Below are 23,202 nucleotides of genomic sequence, written 5' to 3'. Positions count from 1 at the left end.
TTATAAACATTTAGCCCTCGTTTTCTATATTATTCCGAGTTAGGGGTGGAAAAAAGCTCGTAGCTCCGGGCTCGATCGTGACTCGCATCTAACTCGTTCATTATTGAACCAAGCTGTTAATGAGTTAGTTCACCACTAACTCGGTCCATAATTAACGAGTTCAAGCTGGAGCCTGACTTGCTTGCCAGCTCGCGAGCTAGCTTGGCTAGGATCAATTTGTAAATTTGTAAATTTGTGTGCATTTCATATTGTTTAGCTCGGTTCAGCTCGAATCAGCTCTATCCAAAAAGTTTGTAGAATTTATTTTCTTTTGAAAACAAGATCCAACCAAACCTAGTGAGCTAGCTCGTCAGCTCACAATCTAGCTCAGGCTAGCTTGTCACGATTTCAAGCTGAGATTTCAGTTCGGATACCCTAGATCCAACTCGCTCGGCTGTAACTCGGTTCAGAATTAACAAGCGGAACAAGAGTCTAGCTCGGACCGAGCCAGCTCGTTGCCACCCCTATCGAGCTAGGATCACATTTTTTATTTTTTTTTGTCCCGGATCGTCCAATCAACAAATCGATTTGACCCAATTGTTTTACGTCGACTGTCCAAACTAAAAATACAATAAAATAGAATTTATTTTGCTAGTTTGAAATGATATTAAATACAAAATCAAGTATCGTTTTAGTTATTATAGTTGGTAAATAAATTTGTCGTCAGTAACATCTCTTTTCTGAAACATTATAAGACAAATTATTACTGAACAGTTTAATTAAAAGATTCTGATAACAATTTCTGGTTCTCTGCACTTCAGTTTTTACATTGTTTTTGTATCATAATTACTATAACTGTTTGAAGAGATCGCTAAAACTCTAACGCTAAATCTTTTTCTAAAATATTAATATCTATGTTCGAAAATATTTATACTTATAAGGTGAATAATTTTTATGTAAATAATTGTCTTTTCAACCAAATCACCTAAATGTCTTTGTACCATAAATATATGTGGGGAGTGGGGACCACTCAAACTAAATGAGGGTACTATACGCATTTCTAAAAATATTAATATTATCATTAATTATTTGCTGGGATTGCAGAACTTAATAATTTTTTAGATATGACACTGAATGATGCATGCAAATTTTAATATCAAATATTGCAAATATTTTAACCTATGTAATGAAGTATCTATATGTACATATATTGTACAAAGTTTAATCTTAAGATGTTATATCATATCATGTTACAAATCAAGTATTAATATCTTATTTTACAAGTATTTGTATCTATGAATTGAAATATTTATTTATATGACAATAATTATTTTTGTTAGAGAAATATTAACGCAGGAACAATTGAAGAAGGTTAATGCGGGGATATGGAATCCCCACGAGTTTATTAGAGGAAGATTGATGGAAAGATCATTGGAAAATTGAAAAAGAAAGATAATCATAATAAGTTATGCATCAAAGTATTAATATTTTATTTTTTAAATATTAATATTTTATCTTGTAAGTACTTATATATATATATATATGAAGATGCAGATTAACATGGAGATGAGTGCAAAATTGAGAAAGAAGAACTATAGTATAATCTTTCTCTAATGTTGTTACGGTGATAAGAAGGAACTGAAGCGGTGAGATTCATATAATTATTCTTAATTAAATGAAATGAGTTGCTGTTTAAATGAGACTGAATCGTCTGCCCCCGGGGGGCAGGAAATTCCTGCTCCCAAAGTCTCTGTGGGTGGGGCCCATTCAAAAACAGTAACAATAGTTAAACTCTTAAACAGTAACCGGTTTCACCCCGCAGAGACTCTGAGGCTGGAATTTCATGCCCCCTGAGGCAGACGATTCGGTTTCTGTTTAAATGAACTTACTGACCAGCGGTGATACATATTTTGCATTCAATTAATAAAGTTTGGTAAAAGGACGACGTGGAGTAAATGCAACCGCTGTACCAAGCCAAACAGGCAGCACTGTACCACATTGGTTCATTTATTTGACCACGGAGTATTGACAGTCAATAACATATGCAAATTGGCAGAGCAAATAGCAACTGACATTCTAATTCTGGCTATCAATTCTCCCCTGTTCCAAAAGCTTAAACAGGAAGAATGCTTTTATTAAATTAAACTATAAAAGTTGCGCCCGTGTGGCGGGTAGTTTTCAGATTTTGTGATTGTTGGTATAGTCACAACAGTCAAATTAAATCTGAATAATTTGTTTTTTGAGTGATGTTGAACTGAACGTTGAATTATTTTTAAATTACAAATTTTTTACCTCGCTAAACCAAATATGAATAATTCATTTGTCACTATGATTGTTGGTGTTGTTATTGTGAAATTTAGTGGGATCAAATTGTTAATTCGGTTCTACCAAAATTAATGGTTTGGTTCATTTAATTTTTGAAGATAAATAAATAAATTTCTTTTCTGATAATTTGATTTGAGTGAGTCTATGGTACTATGCATATCACGGGTTGTTACTGTGCTACGGCTCTATATTCGAGTTTTCAAATCCTAACGGTCGATCCGAACCGTTCATCTTGTTCTCCATATTAATATGTGTTTGGATACCAAATTTTATATTTTCTGAAATTTGTTTACTATTTTTTTAGATATTTAGAAAATCACTTGATCTGAAAATTCTGGACCATCTAAAAAGAGTGATTTTCAATAAATCTAAAAAAATTTCAAAAAATGTAAAATTTGGTCTCCAAACACATATTAATATGGAGAACAAGATGAACAGTTTGGATCGACCGTTAGGATTTGAAAACTCAAATATAGAGCCGTAGCACGGTGCCAAATCGTGATACGCATATTACCATAGACTCGCTCATTTGATTTTTTTATTCTCTACAATAAAAATTGTCCATTGTTTGCTTTCCTCTGTTTAAAAACGAAAAGAATTGAAAAATGCTTCCACTCAATTTCCCGCCTTTTAGGAAAAGCCCTATCTCTGTGGATTTATAAGAGTAATCATCCGTGCAGTTTTCAAATTTGCATTACAGCAAACTGTATGACAACCCATTACATAGCTTGCTGCAGCCGTAATGCTACAGATAATAAATAATCCGAGCGCAGAGTCCTAAAATCCCATTATTTCCAATCAATATCATAATAAAAAATTAAAAAATCAAAGATCTTTAATCATACTCTATTATTTCTTAATTCTCTTTTTCTGTACCGTTGCCTTTGCCTCCGTTTTTATTCACAAAAAACCTCAAAAGGCAGCCCCATGGATTTCCATGAATCTAGAACTAGGTCCGATAATAATTATCCAAATTATTATCCAGGTCCGATAACCGCCAGGGGAACCTTGGGCGGTAACCTCACCTGGGGTCTCCGTACTGGCTTTCGTCGTTCCAAATCCAACCGGAGCAATTCCAAAACCTCGTCTGACTTCCACCCGGCTCGTCGAAGCGAATCAGAGCACCGATCGGTCTTTCTAAGAAGTTTCTCGAGCACATCCTGACCGTCGATATTTTTCCCATCGGAGGATATATCAGATGCCTCCACGTGTACCATCTCTTTCACATCCGATTCGCACCAGCCTCCGGATCGTAACATCGAACTGATCTCATCTAGATAGGTAGAGACCCACTTGGGAAGCTTTTCGACAGTTTTTATTTCAAAGACTAATTCTTGATCACTGAAGTCGTTACTACCATTGATCCGACGTCTCCGATTGGCTGTGGTGGTGGCGTCGGTCCAGAACTCAATCCATCGGGGTGTTTTCCCTGCCATAGAGTCAAGGCTTCTTCTAGAAGTCAAGGTAGAAGCAGTGGAAGGATGGAAAGGGGGGAGAGAGGCTGACAGCTGGCGCCTGAGCGAGGTGGCTGGGGGATGGAGGAAACCGGTTTCTCGACTAAAGAAATCGGCCAGGTCTACACCAGCTATGGACACAGAATCCTCATCAACTCGAAATACTGGGTTGCCGGCTAGACATGGCGACACCGGAATGTAGCAGTTGTTATACACCTGTCAACAGTATATGATTAATATTGTAGCAATGGAAGAAGTATTCTTGGTTTTCTTTTCTTCCTTCCAATTGATAAAATCTCTTTCGTTCTTTGTAATGTACCATAAAATTTCAAAATGAGAACAGAACAGGTACCGGTATGAGAAGCGGTGCTTTTCTAAGAGACGACTGGCCAACCAGAGGTGCCTTTTTCAAGGGAAGGTTCAAAACCGGTTGGAGCGGCCGGTGACGCCAGTTAGGAAACCCATTTCCAGATGGGAGCCCGAGGGAGAGCAGAGTGCGCAAATCAGGTGGGAAGGTGATCAACAGCTCCGATTCAATGCGCAACAAATCAGAATCAGAGAGGCCTGGTTCAATCAGTACAGAGGAGAGGCTGAGGTGAGAGAGGATCGAGGAGGCTAGGTCGGCGAAAGAGGAGACAGCAGTGCGGGACGGGGTCGAAGGGGATGCTGAGGAGGCACGGGTCGAGAGGCGACGCAATCCTGAGAGTCTGCGCAGTGGGGCCGGGGTTGGATGAAGTGGTGGCAATGTGGCAGTCCGTTGTGCCACATCCACCATTTTTTTTTCTTGATTTCGTTTTTTTGGGTGTCAAGGTGTGGGGAAGTTTGATCTCTGGGGTTTTCTTCGTTTGTTTTGTGTTTGCTTCAAATTTTGCTTGGTGACTGGTGAGGAAGGGAGAAAAGGTGAGGTGAAGTCGACTAAGTTACTAACGGATTTTAAAGCATGTTTCGGTTTAAGTCCTGGTTGAACCAGGTGCACCAAGATGCAGCCGTGATCCATTTCGTCTATATTTTCAAGTTGAATTTATGTAGACGTTCGGGTTAAATGTAATAATAATTCATAACTAGTCATTACAATTTAAATATTATTTAATCGATATTTCTTTAGATAATTGGATTAGTATATTTTTAAAATAAAAAGTATTTGTTATTAATAATATAAATAATGCAAACTAAACATAAACTCGATAATAGCAAAATTTAAATTGTTAATAAAAATATGAAAATGATAAGAGGATGGTTCAAATGTCTTTATCTTTTTGTGTCACTATTATGCTTCCAATTTTAAAATTACACTAACTTAAATGTTAAAATAGAACTGTTAGGTAGCTTTAATATCATATTTCCAAGTACATAAAAAATCAAGATATTTTAGTTTTGTTTTAATTAGTATCAACATCTTACAAAAATACATCGATTTGGATAAACTATGCACGTTGATTTTTCAACTTATTGATTCATATAAAACAAAATTTGAAAAGTGATCATTTTTTATGTATATGCAGAGAAAATAATATATATCACATGATCATATCTAATGGTTTTATTTTGACATATAAAATTTAAACTATTTTTTATTAAAAAATTAAAAAGTTGAAACATAATAGTCTGACATATGCACAAAAAATGAAGGCATCTAATTAAACTCTCCTCAAATAATAATATTCATGAAATAGCGTTCTTGATATATTTTAACTAATAATGACAACAATATTTGTTCGAAAGCAAATTGTTGCAAGTAAAATAAATTGTAAGCAAATTACATAATTCTTATCTATAATTTATTCAAAATAGTATTAATTTTAACAATTCATCAAGAGGTTCCTAAATTATGATTAAATCTATATTTAATTTAATTGTATTACACGGATGACGGATGGAATTAGGTTTTAACTTTTAACCAATATATTTTTGAACTTCACGATCAATATTTATTCCGAACCTAATTGAATAAAATGTAAATTTATTATTTTTCGGATTAAATGTCCATCAAGTAGTGATCCAGGTGCATGGTGCACCGGGATTAATGGAAACTTGAAAAATCTTCCCCTACTCTTCTAGGGACATTTGACTTACGGAATTTAATTAGCAAAGGAATCTTTCAAATTAAAAATTGTTTAGGTCATTACTATTTAGTGACATTTGACTTGCATCAGCGTAACTTGCGTAAAATTGGCAAAGGAATCTTTCATTTCCCTCGAACGATCGAAGCTCATGACCGAATCAATGTCTTGTACTAATTAGAATCAGTTGACAATTAACCTGGTTGACTAAGCAGTTTAATGGAGACTTTCCCTGCTTAATAGGAAATTAAGTGCTAATTATCGATTATTAGCACGCTTAATTTAGACAAGTATGTATAGTACACTAAGAGCATCTACATCCCTGAAACTCGTTTCTAAATAACTGTTAACTAATTTTTAAAAATTTTGTCTCTGAAAATTTCTAAACCCCCACATCCCTGAAACTAAAATTAGAGTTTCTTAATTGCCACATCAGCAAATAAATTACAGGAGAAAAGAATTTCAGCAAATTATTTGGCCATATCAGAGTTTATAAACGATTTTTTATTAAGAAACTTTGGAGCAAAGTTGCTAAATAAGAAATCCATTTGCATCCCTGAAATTGGTTTAAGAACTGCGACATCAGATTAGAAACTCCAAGAGTCTCAGGCATGTAGATGCTCTAACAAAATTAAAATTGCTTGTGTGCTATCTTCATTCTGGAACGTGATCATGTGTATGTATTTATTCACTAATATCTTTTAATAGTGACAACTGACAAAGTTTATTATTATTATTATTATTATTATTATTATTATTATTATTATTATTATTATTACGACGATAACGACGACAACGACGAGGAGTGAGGCTATGGTACTATGCACGATGTATAATGGGTCATGCTAAGGATTAATATTTTTATTTTTAAAATTTAAATAATTGATATGAACCGTTCAACATAATCTTCATATAAAATTTCTAAAAAAAAAAATTAGATAGGTAGTAGATAATTATGAGATCTAAAAATTTAAGGCTATTCAAAATAGTGATTTTCTGTCTATCTAAAATATAGTAAAAATTATTCTAAAAAAATATAAAATTTATTTTGCAGGTATATTTTCTATATAGAGATCATGTTGAACGATTTACATTGATAATTTGAACTTTACAAATAAAGATATTGATCCGCATTACGGACCAACGTGCCTTATGCATAATATCATAACCTCTCTTTATCATCATCAATCATCATCATCGTCATCATCATCTATTATGAGTTGATATTTATTAACAACTAGTGAACTTGACAATTTTGATAATTGAAAAAAACTCATAATTTAAAATGTTATATTAAGAATATCACTATACTATATTATACCGTGCTTGTGAAAAATAATAAAAGTTGATACAAACTTTATAGTAAATCAAACGACTTAAGGCTTATAAAGTGATTTATATTTAACAACACTTGATTTACTATCAAAATAACATTTTAATTGCACAAAATTTGCGGCATTGACTCGTCTGGTCAGAATGTCTATAATTTTTTTTTTCTATTTCCTGAACTTTTAATTTTAATTTTAAGAAAATTCTAGGATTGTCAAGAAATCTCAACCTTATTATTATTATTCTTATTGTTGTTGATGCTGCTGCTGTTGTTATTATTATTATTATTATTATTATTATTATTATTATTATTATTATTATTATTATTATATTACCAATTTGTGTAATAAAAGTTGACAAAACCTTTATTAATTGAAGTCCAAGGGAAAGAAAATAAGCACAAGACGCCAACGAGAGAAGAACAAAAAAGTAGTAAAAGTGCAAACTACCAATATTATCGTGGCCATTCTCAATTTCCGGTGTGTAGAAAAAGCAATTAAAAGTAAATTGTAAATGATCAACCAAAACGCTTTATGTTAAATTCGGTTTGATATTCGATTAGAACTGTTCGATTTGTATTAAGATTAACACAAAAAACTTTAAAAATTTTGCAGATAAAGTGTATACAATTTTTGATATAGATCGAATAATTTTGATCGAACGTTGAACTAAATTTGATATGATACCCATCAAAACACTCACCCTTCTTTTGATTTAATATTTGGGTCCATTTTATCCCAAATCATTTCTTAAAAATTACACTAAAAATAAATGTTTTGTGTTGATACCGAACTAACGCAGAGAATAAAATAAAAGGTGATGCGACGGAGATATGGCAAGATACATTGATCAAAACATTAGTTGAATTTATTGTTTTATAAGACAAGGTCAGGCCGGATTAATTTTTTTATATGATTCTTTTCTTCTGATTTCGATCTGCTGCATGCATGCAACTCAACTAATGTGGCGATTATTCATATGATCTGTTGCAAATTTTAAATAATTTCGAGATCAGAGCGACACGTGGTCCCTTTATTGTTTATATTTATTCCAAATGCTAATTCCAAAGCCATACCGGATGAATCTGAAAACATCTACAGCAACTCAAATTAATTTCTAAATAATAATTAATTATTTTTTAAAAATTCAAACTTTTAAAATTTCTATTTTTCACATCTTTGAAATTAATCTTAGAAAGCAGCTAACAGTCTCCAACTCCAGTCCTCCAAAAATTTCCAGATATTTTCAACTAATTCTGTAAACATCAATACTAAATTCTGTAAACTAATTCAACAAATCCTATCAACATAAAAATGCGTGAAAGCTGCTAAAAACGCGTGACAGCTGTTAAAAATGCGTGAAAGCTATTAAAAACGCATGACAGCTGTTGAAAACGCGTGACAGCTGTTGGGGACCACCTTCTATGAACATACACATAATATCCTGTGAACATACACATATTATCCTGTAAACATACACATATTATCCTGTAAACATACACATATTATTCTGTAAACATACATATTGTACTTGAAATTATGGCAGTTGTGGCAGTTGAAAGCGCGTCAGAACTAAGCTAAAAAGGGAAGACTTTTATACACGGGAATTTTCGGGGGACTGTAGCCCGGGGGACATTACCTTTTCTCTTAATTTTAGAGTTTCTATTAAGTCACCTCAGCAATAAATTAAAATAAGAAAAAAATTTGAACCAATCATTTGATCAGTATAGAGTTTATAAACAGTTTCTTAATAAAAAAAAACTTTATGCATCATAGTTTCCGAATAAAAAACTCTCTCATATCTTTAAAACTAAATTAGAAACTATAATAATACAAAGAATGTAGATGCTCTGAGACAAGTTACCTCATCGTTTTAGTTTGAATCAGGTCCGTTCTTTATATATATTAGCGTGGATCTTAAAAATATCTCCTGCATTACAATTTGGACCGAATGTATTTGAATTATAATCGGACGGTGCGGATTCAAACTCAAATGGTGAGGTAATGTATAGAATCCAGGCTCGGATGGACCTACCTACATCATACTCCCCAAGGATCAATAAATATGATTAAGTACTTAAATGATAAACCTAAATTTTAGTTTCTAAATTAGAATGATAAAAAATTAAGTTTTAAATAGCGCACTATATTGCCGTTATAGTGTTTTCAAACCATAAAAGTTATGACACTGTCAGTACTATGTGGACATAGTGTTGTTTTTTTAACCATTCTGTTATGACGCGATAAACACTATTTAAACATTTGTACAAAATCTTCAAACGCTATGATGCAAAATAATGCGTAGCGGTAGATGTTTCTAGCTCGTTTTCGCATTTAGTTTAACTTTGAATCGCAGGATTATATTTTAATCCAAATATCCCGATCGAAAAGATATAAATAATGATGGATCTGTTGATGTCATTAAAATTTTCTCACTATTCAATATCGGTGGATCAATTTCAGTCGTTCGTTTTAAATCAGACTATTTGAAACAAAAATAAATAAACAAATATTAATGATCAGAATCTGAAATAATACAGACATAACGGAGATGATAGCAATCTGTATGATACATGTTGTTATGGAATAAAAATATTGACGGCGCTGTTTTAATTTCATACAATGCATGAATAATGAAATCGAAATTGAAAATAATAATAATAATAATATGACCTATACATTATATTAAAGAAAAAAAAAACCCTGTCAATAACTTTACCTCTGGATAGAGAAAATGATCCATGGGTATCTGTCGTGGCACTGTAAAGGGTCTCGTAATTTATTATCGGAGATGATAGCATGTTGATTTTTGCTTGCACTGCTTGATCCGGCAACTCTCGTGCAATCACGTGAAGCAAAACAAAGGGAAAAAGACAAACCTTTTGTGGTTTGCATGTGTTGTACTTGCAACTATGAACTCAATCGAACCAATGATATTAGAATTAGTGCTAGCATCTTTTAAATTGAAAATGACATTATTAGACCCAGACAAAATAGTTGGGCTCAGTTTCTATCGAATATCTAGAACCAGGATTGTCCAATTTTGATCTGATGGCCCCCAACCTTGTTGCCTTTTTGGTCAATGACAAGCGGATTTAGAAGTTAGAATATATAACTCATGCAGTTCTTCCATCATAACCCTGAGTTCATAACCCAACCACAATTTATTAATTGTCTTTTATTTTTTTTCTTGTAGCAGCACGCAGAGGCGGAGAGAGTAATTAGTTTTCAAAAAAATTGTATATATTTTTCTATATAATCTAGAGCAAAATATTACTAATACTGTAAATTGACTCAATTCGCACCATAAAAATTTTATATGATCAATCTTCATTTACGATTGACTCCCATAGTCAAAAAATCTAGCTCCGCCCCTGACAGCACGAGTAGAACTTGCATGTTCTCACGCTTATCAAACCTTTTGATGAACTTAGCTCCAAAATCTAACAAATTGACATTAAACTACAAATCTAAATTATTGAAACCAATCTACTTCACAGTTGATGAGTTTGCATGCAAGATTTTTTAAATTTTGAACTAATTTAGTATAAAGTCAAAAGATTAAAATATATTCAAAAATTGAATACTTTAAATTAATTATAAACCTTTTAATTTTGATCGCGTAACTTTATACTAAATTAATTTGATTTTTTTTTTTTACGTAAACGCATCACTCATGAAGTAAATCTATTTTATTGGTTTGGATTTCTAGTTTGAAATCAATTCGATAGTTTTTAGAGCTAAATTCACCAGGTGGCTTGGTGAGCAAACACCCTAGTTCTATTCATATCAGCAAATTAACACTATATCCAACCAAGAAGCACAAATATCTTTGCCGCAGTTCAAACACAACCAATGATTAGATAATTTGACCTCACAAAATTAGTTAACCTGATCTTTTCAGACTGCCATTACACAAAGAAGTCTAGTCGACAGCAAGCTGCTTTCATTCAGTAATAACTAACAAATACAAGCAAAAAAGTAAATAGGAAGGGATCCGAATACAGAAAGACAATACTATTCCCGAAAATAATTTAACAGCTCAGTGTCTTGATCGGCTTCTTGACCTGTTAAATGAAGAGATGCTCAATTAAGAGAAGCCAACAATTTTGAATCTCTGCATGTCATTTGATTTACCATCTATTGTTATTAATCATTAAGATGGGGGGTGGAAGAAAACAAAAGATCCAGAGAATCTTGTTCAAACAAATGCTTTTTGCAGACCTGTATATACCTGTCCATACTAGTGCATGACCTCAGGGGTGGACCCATGTGGGGGGGGGGGGGGGGGGGGGAGCCACCTCCTTGCATTTTGAGTTTTAGTGGTGATTTATCAGTTCCGATCGGCTTTGCGCCCCCAGAATTTTTTTTGCCCCCCTCTGGATGTTTATTTGTAATTCGGGTTAAATTTAGGGCTAAAATCAAAATTAATTTCTTGAATTATGATTGGTAATTAGAATTATAAGTTAAGAGCATCAAAAATTACAAGTCAGAGTATTTAAAAATATAAGTTAATACATTATTTTTTTATCAATTACTCAATTAGTAAATGGATTTAAACCCGCCCGATTCGATAATTTTTTATAACCCCCCGACGAGAATCCTGGATCCGCCTCTGCATGACCTTGTGCCAAAATATTAATCCCGCAAGATAAGAAAAGAAGCACTATGATAAAAAGCCTACCTAGGTGAAGGTGATCGAGTGCGTGACCTAGTGTGCGACCGGCGGTGTGTTGGTGTACGAGATCTGACACGGTGTCTCCTAGGGCTCCTGCTTCTGCTATGGCTTCTACTGTACCTACGCCTCCTATAACACAAACAGAAGCCCAGAGTGCAAGCATGAAATTGGGAACCAGCTTATTAGTTAGTGTGCACCAAAAAGAATGGCAAATTGATATTGACCCGACCCGACCACAACTTTCACAAGTCAGAGACCCTGAACCAAAATCAACCATAAACTGACTACTTAACAGCCAGCGCTGACTGGAAACTCACCCAAACTGAGCAAGCTACACAAAACCAAGCAAACATCTAATCAATTGTCAGTTTATGGTTTGAATTTGGAAGTTCTCAGGTAGTGATAATTACAATACAGTATCGCATCGGTGATTTAATTGGGGACATAAACAAAGTGTAACAACCTGAGGTTGTTTAACTGGGGACATAAACAAAGCCTCCAAAGACTGGTCTTCAATAAACCGAAGGAAAACCCTAGAACAGGTTATGGTATACTCGTGCTGTGCTGGGGTAATCTATAAAGTGATACCTTAAATCCTTGATCCAAAACTTAAGTTGGGTGATGCTTTTACAATGCAGAGATAAAAGTAAAATTACCTTGGGGGAGACTGGCTCCTGCTCCAGCTTCTCCCTCGGCTTCGATCTCGATTTCGACTCCGGCTTCGGCTTCGTCCACGGCTACGGCTTCGGCTCCGGCTGTGGCGGCTTAACCTACTCAGTTCAGCAAGACGCTCTCTCCTCTCCCTTTCTTGTTCCCGCTTCTTTGCCATCTCGGCAGCAGTGTCTTTCTTTACTGTAAACCAAAGCCAAAATCAATTATAGGTCATAGTGCAACTGGGACTCTAGGAGTGCTAACAGATTGGGTTTTGTATTGTGGTCGACCCAATTTTTTTTTGTTTTGTTTTGGAAATTAGGTGTATTAGGCCTAACCGCCAACTAAAGTCAAGGTTACCTAAAGTTAACAGTATCAGCAACAACCAAATAGAACCACCGGCGCACAAATACAGTATCAAAAGACAAATGGACATATCCATCCAAAGGCAATTTAAACTACAGTTGTGGTTGTGGTCAACCCAATTGTCAGTAAAAAACAGAGTAGAAGCTGCAATGCAGGAAACACATACTCTGTTTGTTCAATTGTTTGCTCATTATCCTCTTAAGGCGCTCCTGGGGTGTCTCTTTTTTCTCTCCAGATGGATTCTTCGATGGTCCACCTGACGGAGTCTTACTGAGTTTGGACAACCCAGAGGAGGTGCTGTGAAATAAATAAAAGAAAGCAAAAGAAGTTCAAATAATATGAAATTAAATGAGTGAAAGAATGAATAAAGGGGAATACAGTATGTTTTTACAGAGTAGATTGCTAATTGCAGTATAATACCAATATTGCAACCCTACAGTCTGAAAATCTTTCTTTCTCTGATCTCATCTGTCCTTATTTGGTTACCACAACAAACCAGTATGGATATACTGGACCTAGTAAATATCACCTGCCAGGTGTTTTAACAAACTTAGCGGTCTTTTCCTGTTCAATGGTGCGAGCAGCAGATGCAGGGTCGCCATGAAGTGCCTCGAGAATCTGTGTCCCAGAGGATCTGCATAAACAAAAAAGGATTATAGACAGACAAGGGTTTATTGCAAACCTGTTATAACACATCATACTACACAATGCAGGTAACACCACATATTGGCATTCATCAGCTATAACAATTAGCAAATTCTTCTATTATGAGAATCTGATAAAGTATCTTATAAATCAGAATCATGATGAATAGAGAACAAAAGATCCGCCAAACTTCAGCGCTCTCTCTATCTCATCTTCTCTTATTTTCATATTTCTTTGCAAGTATATAAGTTCAAGGTTGCCCGACCGGTTGAGTACAGCTTCGGACTGAACTGGAGAAGATGGTGGAGAGATCCATTCTGTTTTTTGCTGCTCAGATCGAAGAGGGGACCCGCCTCCAAATTCAGTTATATATTCTATTTTTGGTGGCCTTAATTTGCTACTTCTGTGGCTATCATGGTTGTGCCTCCTTGAATAACTCGAAGGGGATCGTGATCTCGATCTCGATCTCGACCTTGACCTTGATCTGGTTTAAAAAAAGATTATTATTAGAGAGAAAATCATATTCTGAAATTGGAGATACTTCCACATAGCACCATGAAATAAGAAATTTCAATGATATCCTCCACAACATATAAAACTCCATAATGAATCCCTTTTGAATTTAAATATCTCTGAATAAACAAAGAAAGATGAATGTCAGTCTAAGCGACTTTCATGTAATTGGGATAGGGAGAAAGACTACAGACAACATTTCTGCACATAAAAATACAATGATGAAAGATATATTTTTTTTTTTTTCTAATTTTTAGGATTTGTGGGGACACTCATGGCAATTTTCCCTTTATAAAACCCAAGGAAAAGTACGCACCTTCTCCTCCTGGAATATCCATCATAAGAGGGGCTTCGGCGTGGGTCCCTGAGAAAATTTCACAAGATTAAAACAATTTTTTCAAAGTGAAGACTACGAATAAGTTCCTTAAGATTTAGAATAAAATTGAGACAAAATGAGAAAAACGAATGGACCTATAAGGGTCATGATGTGGGCCCCTTCCGAGAGAACGGGCTGTCTCCCGTTCTTTTTCTCTCTCCATTTGCGAAAGTTTTCTCCTTTCCCTACGACTCAATTTCCTCTGGGAATCATATAGTAAAAACTAATAAACATATTGGTTCTTTTGAAGGATTGTAATACAATCCGCTTTTATAAACCACAAAGTATAAGCAATTACTAGCATTAGTATGCATACCGTGAACAGGTTTATCACCAACTAAATGCACACATCATACCTGTTCGGGCACCCATCGTAGTTCTATGGTTGCCTTGATAATTTGACATGCTTACTTGACATTTAACTAATTTTGCCAAAAACATCATAATTTGACCCAAGAAACACAGACCGCCCTTTTTATCAGCAATGAAACCACTGACATTGGAAAAATTAATGAAGGGAAGTTCTCTTACAATAGAGGGGTCTCCTTTGATGAGTTCCTTCTGACGCTGTTCCTCCTCCTTATCCTTCTTCTCCTTGTAGACAAGCCAATTGTACCTCTTCACTCCAAAATCCTTCGCAATGGCCTCCATTTTCTCATCGTCACTATCATCACTGCTGAATTCATCCTCATCATCGTCCTCGTCATCTTCATCATCAGTGTCAGGGTTTGCAGTTTCGCCAGCACTGTGTCCGTTGTAGGAGAAGCCAACCTGGGAGTACGAACCCTTTGAAGAGGGTGGATGTGACTGCTGTGGCCTGTATTATGTTATCATGCCAAGAGATGTTTCACAAATGACTTAACTAGAAGAAGTTATCTATTTGTACTGGTGCCATACATTTGAAAGAACCCGTATGAACAGAACTAAAACAAGATAATTTGCCATCCTCATTTACATACTTTTGATTTTTTTATGTTACTCAATGCAAACTTTGGGGGATTAGACCCTAAGAAGAGTTGCAAACTTCTCAAATATAAATAAGGGAATTCCAAGGAAAAGAAAGCAAACATACTTGACAATGCTTAGGTGAGCAGAAAGCTTTGCCTCCAACTCATTTTGGACATGTTGCAAGCCCTCCTCCTCAGAAACTGCACACATATATCAATTCCATAATTCTCAAGTCAAACCAATCCAGAACAGTATAAACAGGGTCACTAATACAGAGTCACCTAGACTTGAATAATTTTACACTTACACAACACAGAAATTAAATACTGATTGTGAAATTGACCAAAAAGCTATACTATGTACAGATGACTGCAAGTGCTTTCATGCAAGTAATTACTAAGAATTTTCCTTCAAATGGAGCTAATTTGAAATAATTACATAAACATCATGAAAGGTAATTCAGGTGACCAGTTACAAATAACTAAAGTAGCAACTTATAAAAGGGAGGATTGGGTGTCCAAGTATAGTTCTTACCGAGTTCATACTGAAATTCAATATAGTTATCAAAACTGAACTTGAAGCAGATAGTTTGCCCTTATCTTGCTAGACAAAGAACAAAGCAATTCATGGTTTTTAAAAAATAAAAGAAGTACCGACATCCTCTGCGGCGATGCTTAATCAAATCACGGTAACGCTCAAAATTCACAAATTCTTCTAGCTCCTCTTCTTCCTCTGTTTTCTCTTTCGCTCTAAAAGGCCGAGAGCCAGGCTCACGTATAAAATCAAGTAAAGCACGCCCGTCAAATCTGCCAGATGAAAAAAACACCATCATCTTCTTGTCGTGGCAAGTGCTCATATCTAGGACAATTATCTAGGACAACTATGTGGTGCAGGAATGGGAGAATTCAATGAACAGTTGCCCTCTTATTCTCTGTCTTAATCATTTGTTTAATTATTTATTTATTCATTCATTTGGAATATTCTTGGCTTGATTTTTGCTTCATAAAACAAATGAGGTGTACATTGATGATAAACTGGTTAAAATGAAGACCAAATTCAGAATTAACCCTTACCTTTAAGTTAATTGGAGTGAAATTGGGTTAACTTGAAGCTAAGAGTATAGCTGAGGCTAAACTACATCATTCAAGACTTTTTAAAAATAACATCATTCTAGACCTAATTTGCTAATTGTAAGTTATCAGTCAGTAATGTACTACAGAGGTCCAATTAAATTACATGCACAACAAATGTCAACTGAATTGTTGTCTCTATATAACACTTTGTAATCTGCTTACCTGTCTATGAGATTGTCTTCATTTCCATTCCATGGAATCCTACGAAACATGAACAAAATATTAGTTCAATTTAGCACCAGTTTCTTTCTGAAATGGAAGAAAATAGCAAATTTGTGTAGTCTGGAGATAAACTATTGAACAACTAGAACTGGAAATGAAACAGTACTACAACTAGCTGATTTTAAATTAAAACCAAGCAAATGTTTTTGTTTCATATCTAATGAATTCAACAGACATTTCATCTGATTCCCTATTAACCAAATCTCTCTTGCTGTGCAATATAGCTGAAATATTAGCTCCTATACACCTCAGGTCAGTAACCGTCTACATAGATTGCTACAAAGAAAACTTATAAGACAAAAGGTAAAAAAAAAAAGGCTGAGGAAGGAAAGGAGCATACAGGCCGAGCTGTTCCTCAGCGGCCTGGTAAAGGCCATCATCTCGGTGGACACGGCACCGTACGCCGGAGACCTGAAGCGACTGGTGTGGATCACCCCGGCGCTTGGCCAGGTAAACCGCACGGCGCATGGCCCGCTTACGTGCGGATTCCATCAGGTCGTGGACCTTCTTCTCCGATTTCCTTGCCTCGTGCCACATCGCCTCCTCTCCGATTGACCTTCTTTGTTATTTATTTGTCTTTTTTCCCTCTCCTCGAGTCGGATTTCTCGCTTGTGCGACGTCGGGCGTTCCTCCCGTGGCCTTGGGGAGGAATTCTGTTGTTGGGTTTTGATTGGAAGGGCATCGGTGGGACCCGGTGCCAGGGAGTAAGACCCGAACTATCTCGATGTCAATAACTGGATTCCGGGCCGGGTTTGATGGGCCTCTATCCGCTGGATTTCTTAATGGGCCTATGTCCGCTGTTCTGGATTTCTTATAGCATTTCCTATGCTAATTTTACGACGGTCGAAATGATCGCACTCAAACGCACCCTAAATGAATTATAACCGAATTCTTATGCATGATATTTGTTATATTTATTTAATTTTGTAAAAATTAACTGATATATGTATAAAAGACATAATTTAAATTTTGTATTATCAGTTTTGATATTTTATAATAAAAAAATAAAGTTTAAGTTGATTAAAAGTATGGACATGTACACAACTAAAGTGCATTGTAAATGCATGCCAGTGAAATTCTCTCTATATGATTGTTGTATATGTTTTTATTTAGCACAGATATATTCATTCACATGTCAAACAAAAAATATAAAAGAGTGTGTATATATAAGTTTTGGTGATTTTATGATCACGTATGATATCCCTAAGATGAAAATTATCGAGAAAGTTATTTAAGGGTGCGTTTGGATCATAAGGGTTAGCATGAGAATAGTGAACTTTTTACTTGTTTATCAGAGACATCTATACAAGAATAACACTAACACCTCAGCTTTTAAATAGCTGACATGACAGTGTCTAATTTTATGCACGCGTAGTCGCTTACAAACAATTTAGCCGAATGCATGTCCTTGGAATAATAATAATAAAAAAAAAAGTTTGGTAAGTTGGTACCAAGTATATATTCAAAATTTCTCTTTCACGAAGTATTGAACAAACAACAGTTTTTAATTAATTCTGACTTTTGATCTCTTCCAATCTCTTTTAGCGGCCTGACAAAATTCTGACAACCTACAGCAAACTTAGACAGATCCAAAGGATTTTTAGAGAAATTTGGTGATCTTATACAGGTCAAAATTCGCTTAGATGACTTAATAATCAGATCATAAACATGTAAGCTCCAGGTAAAGGTTGCTACCGGAAAATATATCGAGTCCATTTTACAAATATCAATTCAACAGGACCAATTCATAAGCAATGTTAGATAAATTTAAACATGTATAGAAACATGAGAGAATCACCATGATACTAAATGTATAAATCCAAGCAAAGAAAGGCATCATCTCACATCAGTCAGTAGGCTAAATAGTAGTTAACACTCAACAGAAACATAATATATAAACACTGAATACAGTACTAACAAAGACTAGTATGCATAGCTCGTCCTCTTCATTATCCTCATAAATTCATCCCGATCCACCTCTCCATCCTCTGCAATTACACACACACACACAGGAAACATTAATTTTTCTGAAGCAACTCAGCCTGCCATGTGTTGACCTAACCATATAAATTACCGAGAAGGGTCTGGGTCGAAGTCAGATTAAAATGTGTTCAGGGGTTAATTCATCTTTACCGAAATAAAAGGCTAGCTCTAGGATCATTATCTCAATATTTTCACAAAAAAAAATATAAAAACAAAGAACAAAATCTGTTATTTTGGCAATAACTACCAACTGCTGTTGCAATCAATAACGAATAACTAGGATGGCAATGCGTCGGTCCGGGTCAGATCAATATCTTTTTATAACCTCAAAAACAGAAAAGACTACTACTGAATAAAACCAATTGGTTTGATATTTTTATTTTCTTCACAGCCCCGCATTGTTTTGAAGGGAATATTATTTATTATATCCAATTTGTTAGATTGTAAAGATAAACTAACGGTACATATACTGATTGGATGGGGTTCAACTTGCTTTTGGTTGAATACAAGTTCATCTCTAACTGCTCCAAATAAGGTATCAGTTGCAAAATTTTAAAATATCATTGGTTGGATCCGAGAAAATCCACCTGTGTAGTTTCGTTTCTAGACAACCTGTCCCAAGCCAAGAAAAAGGAGGTCTGTGATAGACATGGCGAGCCAAACATAAAATGCAGCCTCTTTATGGAAATGAAACCCTCCCGAAGTGACTCCGGTTGGGTTTCATTTCTAGCCTACCAAACTTGTTTGGGACTAAAGGCTTGGTTGTTGTTGTTGGTTGGATCCGAGACAGACCAATACTTTTTGGTTAGAAAATCTGATAACCAATATTAACACCTTAATGTGATAGACCTTGAAGAATTTATTTCCAAAAAAAAAAAAAAGCGGCGGGAGGCTTACCATTTTGATCTGCTTATAGACCAATATTAACAGCTTAATGTGATAGACCTTGAAGAATTTATTTCAAAAAAAAAAAAAGCGGCGGGAGGCTTACCATTTTGATCTGCTTCATAGACCATCTCCTTGATTTCATCTATGGTGAAAGTTTCACCAAGGTCCTTGGCAATACGCTGGATGTCTTCAACTGATATCTTGCCCTGTATATATTATATATAACTCGATTATGAACTTTAATACAAGACTGAAAAATCATGTCACATGAACACAGAAAATAATGAAATAATAGTGGATATCCACAAGAACTGAAACCCTGATACTGCTTCTTTTGGAGTTCAGTGTCTAGTTGAGGATACCGGGTGTGCTACTGAGACCTACCATGGCACTGGGTTTTATTGGGTAGCTCTTATTTTCTATTTTTGTTTACTTTTCTTTGAACATTGTATGTTGCATTTTATTCTAATCGAAGGGGCTCTGCCTATTTTTCCAAAAGAATTGAAACCCTGGATCCAAGTAACTTTCAGTCAAGATTCCCGGAAATAACTAATTGTCAATCCCTCTCTATGTATCACTTGTAAATAAAGACATCCATGCACATCCTTGCAAAAGTTCAGAGCCCGGGTACAAACGGGCCAACAAAATACCCTCCAAAAGGTGTGAATACCATCCATGCCCTTCCTCGCTTAGTTTCTTCAAAGATGCTCAAGCTACCCCTTCCAATTTCTCATATTTAGAGAGAAACAATAAAGGAGAACAGATGTTTTGGCCTCTCCTGAGGCTCCTGCCTTATTGGGGACATGGTTCCTATTCCTGGCATGGATACATACTTCTTATTTCTTTGTTTTCTAGAGAAACATGTGATACGTCTCATTTATTTACGCTTGAATACAATGTTTTGGTTTAAATTGGCCTAAAAGGAAAGAGGTAAAGGTCTGTGGTACTAAAAGTCCTAGGTTAACATGCTAAAGTTTATAATGCATGTGAAAAAAATGCAAAGAAAGGAAAAACAGTTGGTAATTGAAACTTACATTCTTGTCTTGATCGATGATGCTAAAGGCCTTGAGGAGTTCTTCTTTAGTGTCTCTCTCTCCAATCTTGGCAGTCATCATCTGTATAAACTCCTCCAATTCTATGGCCCCGCTCCCATCTTTGTCCACATCAGCAATCATTTGTTGTATTTGCTAATTCCGTACAAATATGTCAGTGCATGTAAATGTTGATTAACAACTATTAGAAATATACAATATTTAAAACACCTCAAGTGGTTTAAAACTGACACATAAATATACAAAAAGGCAATCTTTTCTTGGGACTAAGCAGGAGTATAAGCATATAATAAGCATTGTGCAGGCTTATTCCTCTAGAAAAAACGATGCAATTTAATGAGTACCCTCCAAGTTGTCAAAAGTATCATACACACAGCCAAAAACACAAGAAATATAATGCATTGCCATAAAATATATGCGAGGCTGGTCACGTCTTACAGAGGGTATAAATTAAAGCAGTACATACCTGCTCTGTTATTTCAAACCCCAAGGCTCTGTGAAAAAAAATTGCATAATTATGTAAGCATGGCAGTAAAGTACTAACAATAAAGGGAGAAGTATTAGATTCAACATTGGTACCTCATAGCCACATTCAACTCTTTTGCATCGATTGTACCTATAAGAAAAAATTACAAAAGTGAGTTACACTTAAAAGCATGGAAATGTTTGGGCAATTGGTAATTGCACTGAATCTGACCCAGTACACCGAGTACAAACAGAGAGCCTAACCAGTATGAACTGGTATTGTGTACCGGTACAACATTGCAATCCTTGAAGCTAAGAATACAAAACATAAAAGTAAAAAAAGAATGAGATGGGCTCGACTGGTACCGGAGTTATCAGTGTCAAATAGATCAAATGCATCTTTTATTTCTTGTCTCTTTTGTTTGGATATTCCATGCTGATGAGTTCTGGTTCTCTCCCTCTGCGAAGTCTTCGAACCACCAGCAGCCTGAAAGTTAGTAACTTCAATTGAAGTTATGTGATCCACGCCACAAATTGAAGACTCTTTTAAAGCATTGATTTGTTCAAAGTTGTTTAGTCAGCCAAAAAAAAAAATATATATATATATATATATATATATCAAAATAAGGTATCCCAGGAACTGGAATATTGTTAGAAACAATGGGGAAAGAGGATTGGTCGAACTGTAAAACAGACCTCTACGAGTTGTTGGGACTTGGGGCACAAAAAGGAGTAAAATGAAAAGACAAAAAATGGCTAATTTTATTGAGGTATAAGAAGATCCAATAAAAAAACCTCAAAATAATGATCTTCACGTCATTTCAAAGCTTATAACTTTCAAGAAACACAGACTAAGCACGGAAATCTAGCTTCACTGAAAGATCGCAAATACTAATCCATGTGACATTCAACTTTAACAAATCAGAACGCCGACAAAAAATTTGGCGAAAGACTACCAAAATTTTAGTAAATGCCACAGAGATCTCAAAGAACAACTCCAAACAAAATCCACAAGGGGGAGACCAGACCAACTAACTCGCAAAATTAAAAAGATCAATAATCAAAAGGAACGGATAGTTTTCGCATCATACCATTCTATAAAGGTCTTAGGAGAATCGAAAATCTGTTGTCGAGAGCTGGGGGAATGGGGCTTTGATCTGCTTGGGCTAAAGGTCGATTCTAGATTTGGAAGAAGTACAGGGGTTTCGTTGTAAAAGTCGGTCTCTGTTCAACTTCCGGTTCCCAAATGCCAAATAACGCCTAATGATATTGACAGGTCTAGTTTTACTTCATACAGCGCAATAACAATAAATTTTTTTTTTTTTTTTTTAAAAACTTAGATAGTGATTTGAAAACAGGGCGATCCGGTCCGGTCCAAACTCCCACGGTCCACGGGTTGGACCGATTTACGGGTTGGCACAGTGCAGGTTAGACGGGCTAATTTTAGAGGGGACTTTTCAAACCCGTGGCTTGGCCCATGATTCAGACCCCCACGAGTTGGTTCGGTCTAGTCCACAGTCTGGCGGTCACGGATTGATTCGGTCCGAATTTTTTTTAATCAATTGTTTTTAAAAAAAAATTACTTTAAAGAAATAACCGGATTTGGTCCGGTTTTGGTCCGAGTAGGTATGAATTTGTGGCAAATTTGATCTAGATTAGTACGGTCCGATCCGATTCGGATGAGGTTAGAGCGGTCCGGACTAAAACGATCCACGGGTTTTGAACTGGCAGAGTAAGCACAATCCTATCAAAAAAACCGAACTCAAACCCGAACTAGATCCGTTCCGTAATCCGTCTAGACCGAACCGTATATACCTTTCAAGTCCGGTCTGGTCCAGTCCTGCGGATTTCACGGTCTGGATCTGAACCGACCGGTAATTTCATAACTCTAGGAACTAACACTAACAACAAAGTCAAAACAGAAAAAATACGTGACTACTGCGTTGCATAAAGTTAAATCAACTCTGTCGACATATTTATTCTAAAACAATAGAAAGTGAAAGAATGGAAGACGACGAAAAAAAAAAAACGCGTTTTGGCCCAAACAGCCCGCAGTTGACGGGCTCAGCATGTTATCCGTCGGATAAGGAAATGTTTCCGGCAGCAAAAGAAGCGTGCTGTCAGCGTGCCCTTTAC

General features: G+C 35.5%; 3 protein-coding genes across 6 annotated transcripts in view; all 3 read right to left on the bottom strand.

Annotated features, from left to right (window-relative positions):
* Positions 1-2,984: 2,984 nt before the first annotated feature.
* Positions 2,985-4,665, bottom strand: LOC144551901 (uncharacterized). Its single transcript, XM_078300002.1, has 2 exons — positions 4,111-4,665; positions 2,985-3,974 (listed from the first exon to the last, which is right to left on the bottom strand). The coding sequence occupies exons 1-2, from the start codon at positions 4,531-4,533 to the stop codon at positions 3,282-3,284; spliced, it is 1,116 nt and encodes a 371-aa protein (XP_078156128.1). The 5' UTR covers positions 4,534-4,665; the 3' UTR covers positions 2,985-3,281.
* A 6,337-nt stretch (positions 4,666-11,002) lies between these two features.
* Positions 11,003-17,407, bottom strand: LOC144551027 (CLK4-associating serine/arginine-rich protein). 3 transcript variants are annotated; one of them, XM_078298817.1, is made up of 13 exons: positions 17,019-17,407; positions 16,619-16,657; positions 15,981-16,129; positions 15,448-15,523; positions 14,907-15,192; positions 14,471-14,577; positions 14,316-14,363; positions 13,752-13,970; positions 13,371-13,475; positions 13,008-13,138; positions 12,481-12,676; positions 11,831-11,953; positions 11,003-11,213 (listed from the first exon to the last, which is right to left on the bottom strand). In XM_078298817.1, exons 1-13 carry the CDS (start codon positions 17,213-17,215, stop codon positions 11,189-11,191), a joined length of 1,701 nt encoding a protein of 566 aa, XP_078154943.1. In that variant the 5' UTR covers positions 17,216-17,407; the 3' UTR covers positions 11,003-11,188. The 3 variants fall into 3 exon arrangements, with proteins under 3 accessions (XP_078154943.1, XP_078154942.1, XP_078154944.1); XM_078298816.1 differs by having other exon boundaries at positions 11,078-11,263; XM_078298818.1 differs by having other exon boundaries at positions 11,078-11,263; positions 13,752-13,964.
* Positions 17,408-18,435: 1,028 nt separating this feature from the next.
* The window catches only part of CEN2 (centrin2), a 37,907-nt gene continuing 33,140 nt past the window's right edge, over positions 18,436-23,202 (bottom strand). The window contains exons 1-7 of one of the 2 annotated variants that reach the window (XM_078298814.1): positions 22,158-22,299; positions 21,433-21,553; positions 21,181-21,217; positions 21,068-21,095; positions 20,584-20,736; positions 19,653-19,755; positions 18,436-18,666 (exon numbers count right to left, since the gene is read on the bottom strand). In XM_078298814.1, coding sequence (XP_078154940.1) covers positions 18,602-18,666; positions 19,653-19,755; positions 20,584-20,736; positions 21,068-21,095; positions 21,181-21,217; positions 21,433-21,553; positions 22,158-22,160 — 510 coding nt within the window. In that variant the 5' untranslated portion in view covers positions 22,161-22,299 and the 3' untranslated portion in view covers positions 18,436-18,601. Of the gene's footprint in view, positions 18,667-19,652; positions 19,756-20,583; positions 20,737-21,067; positions 21,096-21,180; positions 21,218-21,432; positions 21,554-22,157; positions 22,300-23,202 lie in introns of those variants that run through there. The other variant, XM_078298815.1, reaches the window with a different exon arrangement.

This window comes from Carex rostrata, chromosome 3 (genome assembly GCF_964058835.1).
Source record: "Carex rostrata chromosome 3, lpCarRost1.2, whole genome shotgun sequence".
NCBI lineage: Eukaryota > Viridiplantae > Streptophyta > Magnoliopsida > Poales > Cyperaceae > Carex > Carex rostrata.
The sequence above is the reverse complement of the archived record's forward strand: the minus strand, read 5'-3'. Positions and strand labels throughout refer to the sequence as shown.

What these genes read in the sequence shown, in the direction of transcription:
- LOC144551901 (XM_078300002.1), bottom strand. Translation starts at nt 4,533, where the DNA reads ATGGTGGATGTGGCACAACGGACTGCCACATTGCCACCACTTCATCCA. An exon ending in AAGCACCGCTTCTCATACCG is followed by an intron (nt 3,975 to 4,110) that starts GTACCTGTTCTG and finishes TACTGTTGACAG; the next exon opens with GTGTATAACAACTGCTACAT.
- LOC144551027 (XM_078298816.1), bottom strand. Translation starts at nt 17,215, where the DNA reads ATGTGGCACGAGGCAAGGAAATCGGAGAAGAAGGTCCACGACCTGATG. An exon ending in TCCGAAGCTGTACTCAACCG is followed by an intron (nt 13,476 to 13,751) that starts GTCGGGCAACCT and finishes TTGTTTATGCAG; the next exon opens with ATCCTCTGGGACACAGATTC. An exon ending in ACTCGATCACCTTCACCTAG is followed by an intron (nt 11,264 to 11,830) that starts GTAGGCTTTTTA and finishes AATGACATGCAG; the next exon opens with AGATTCAAAATTGTTGGCTT.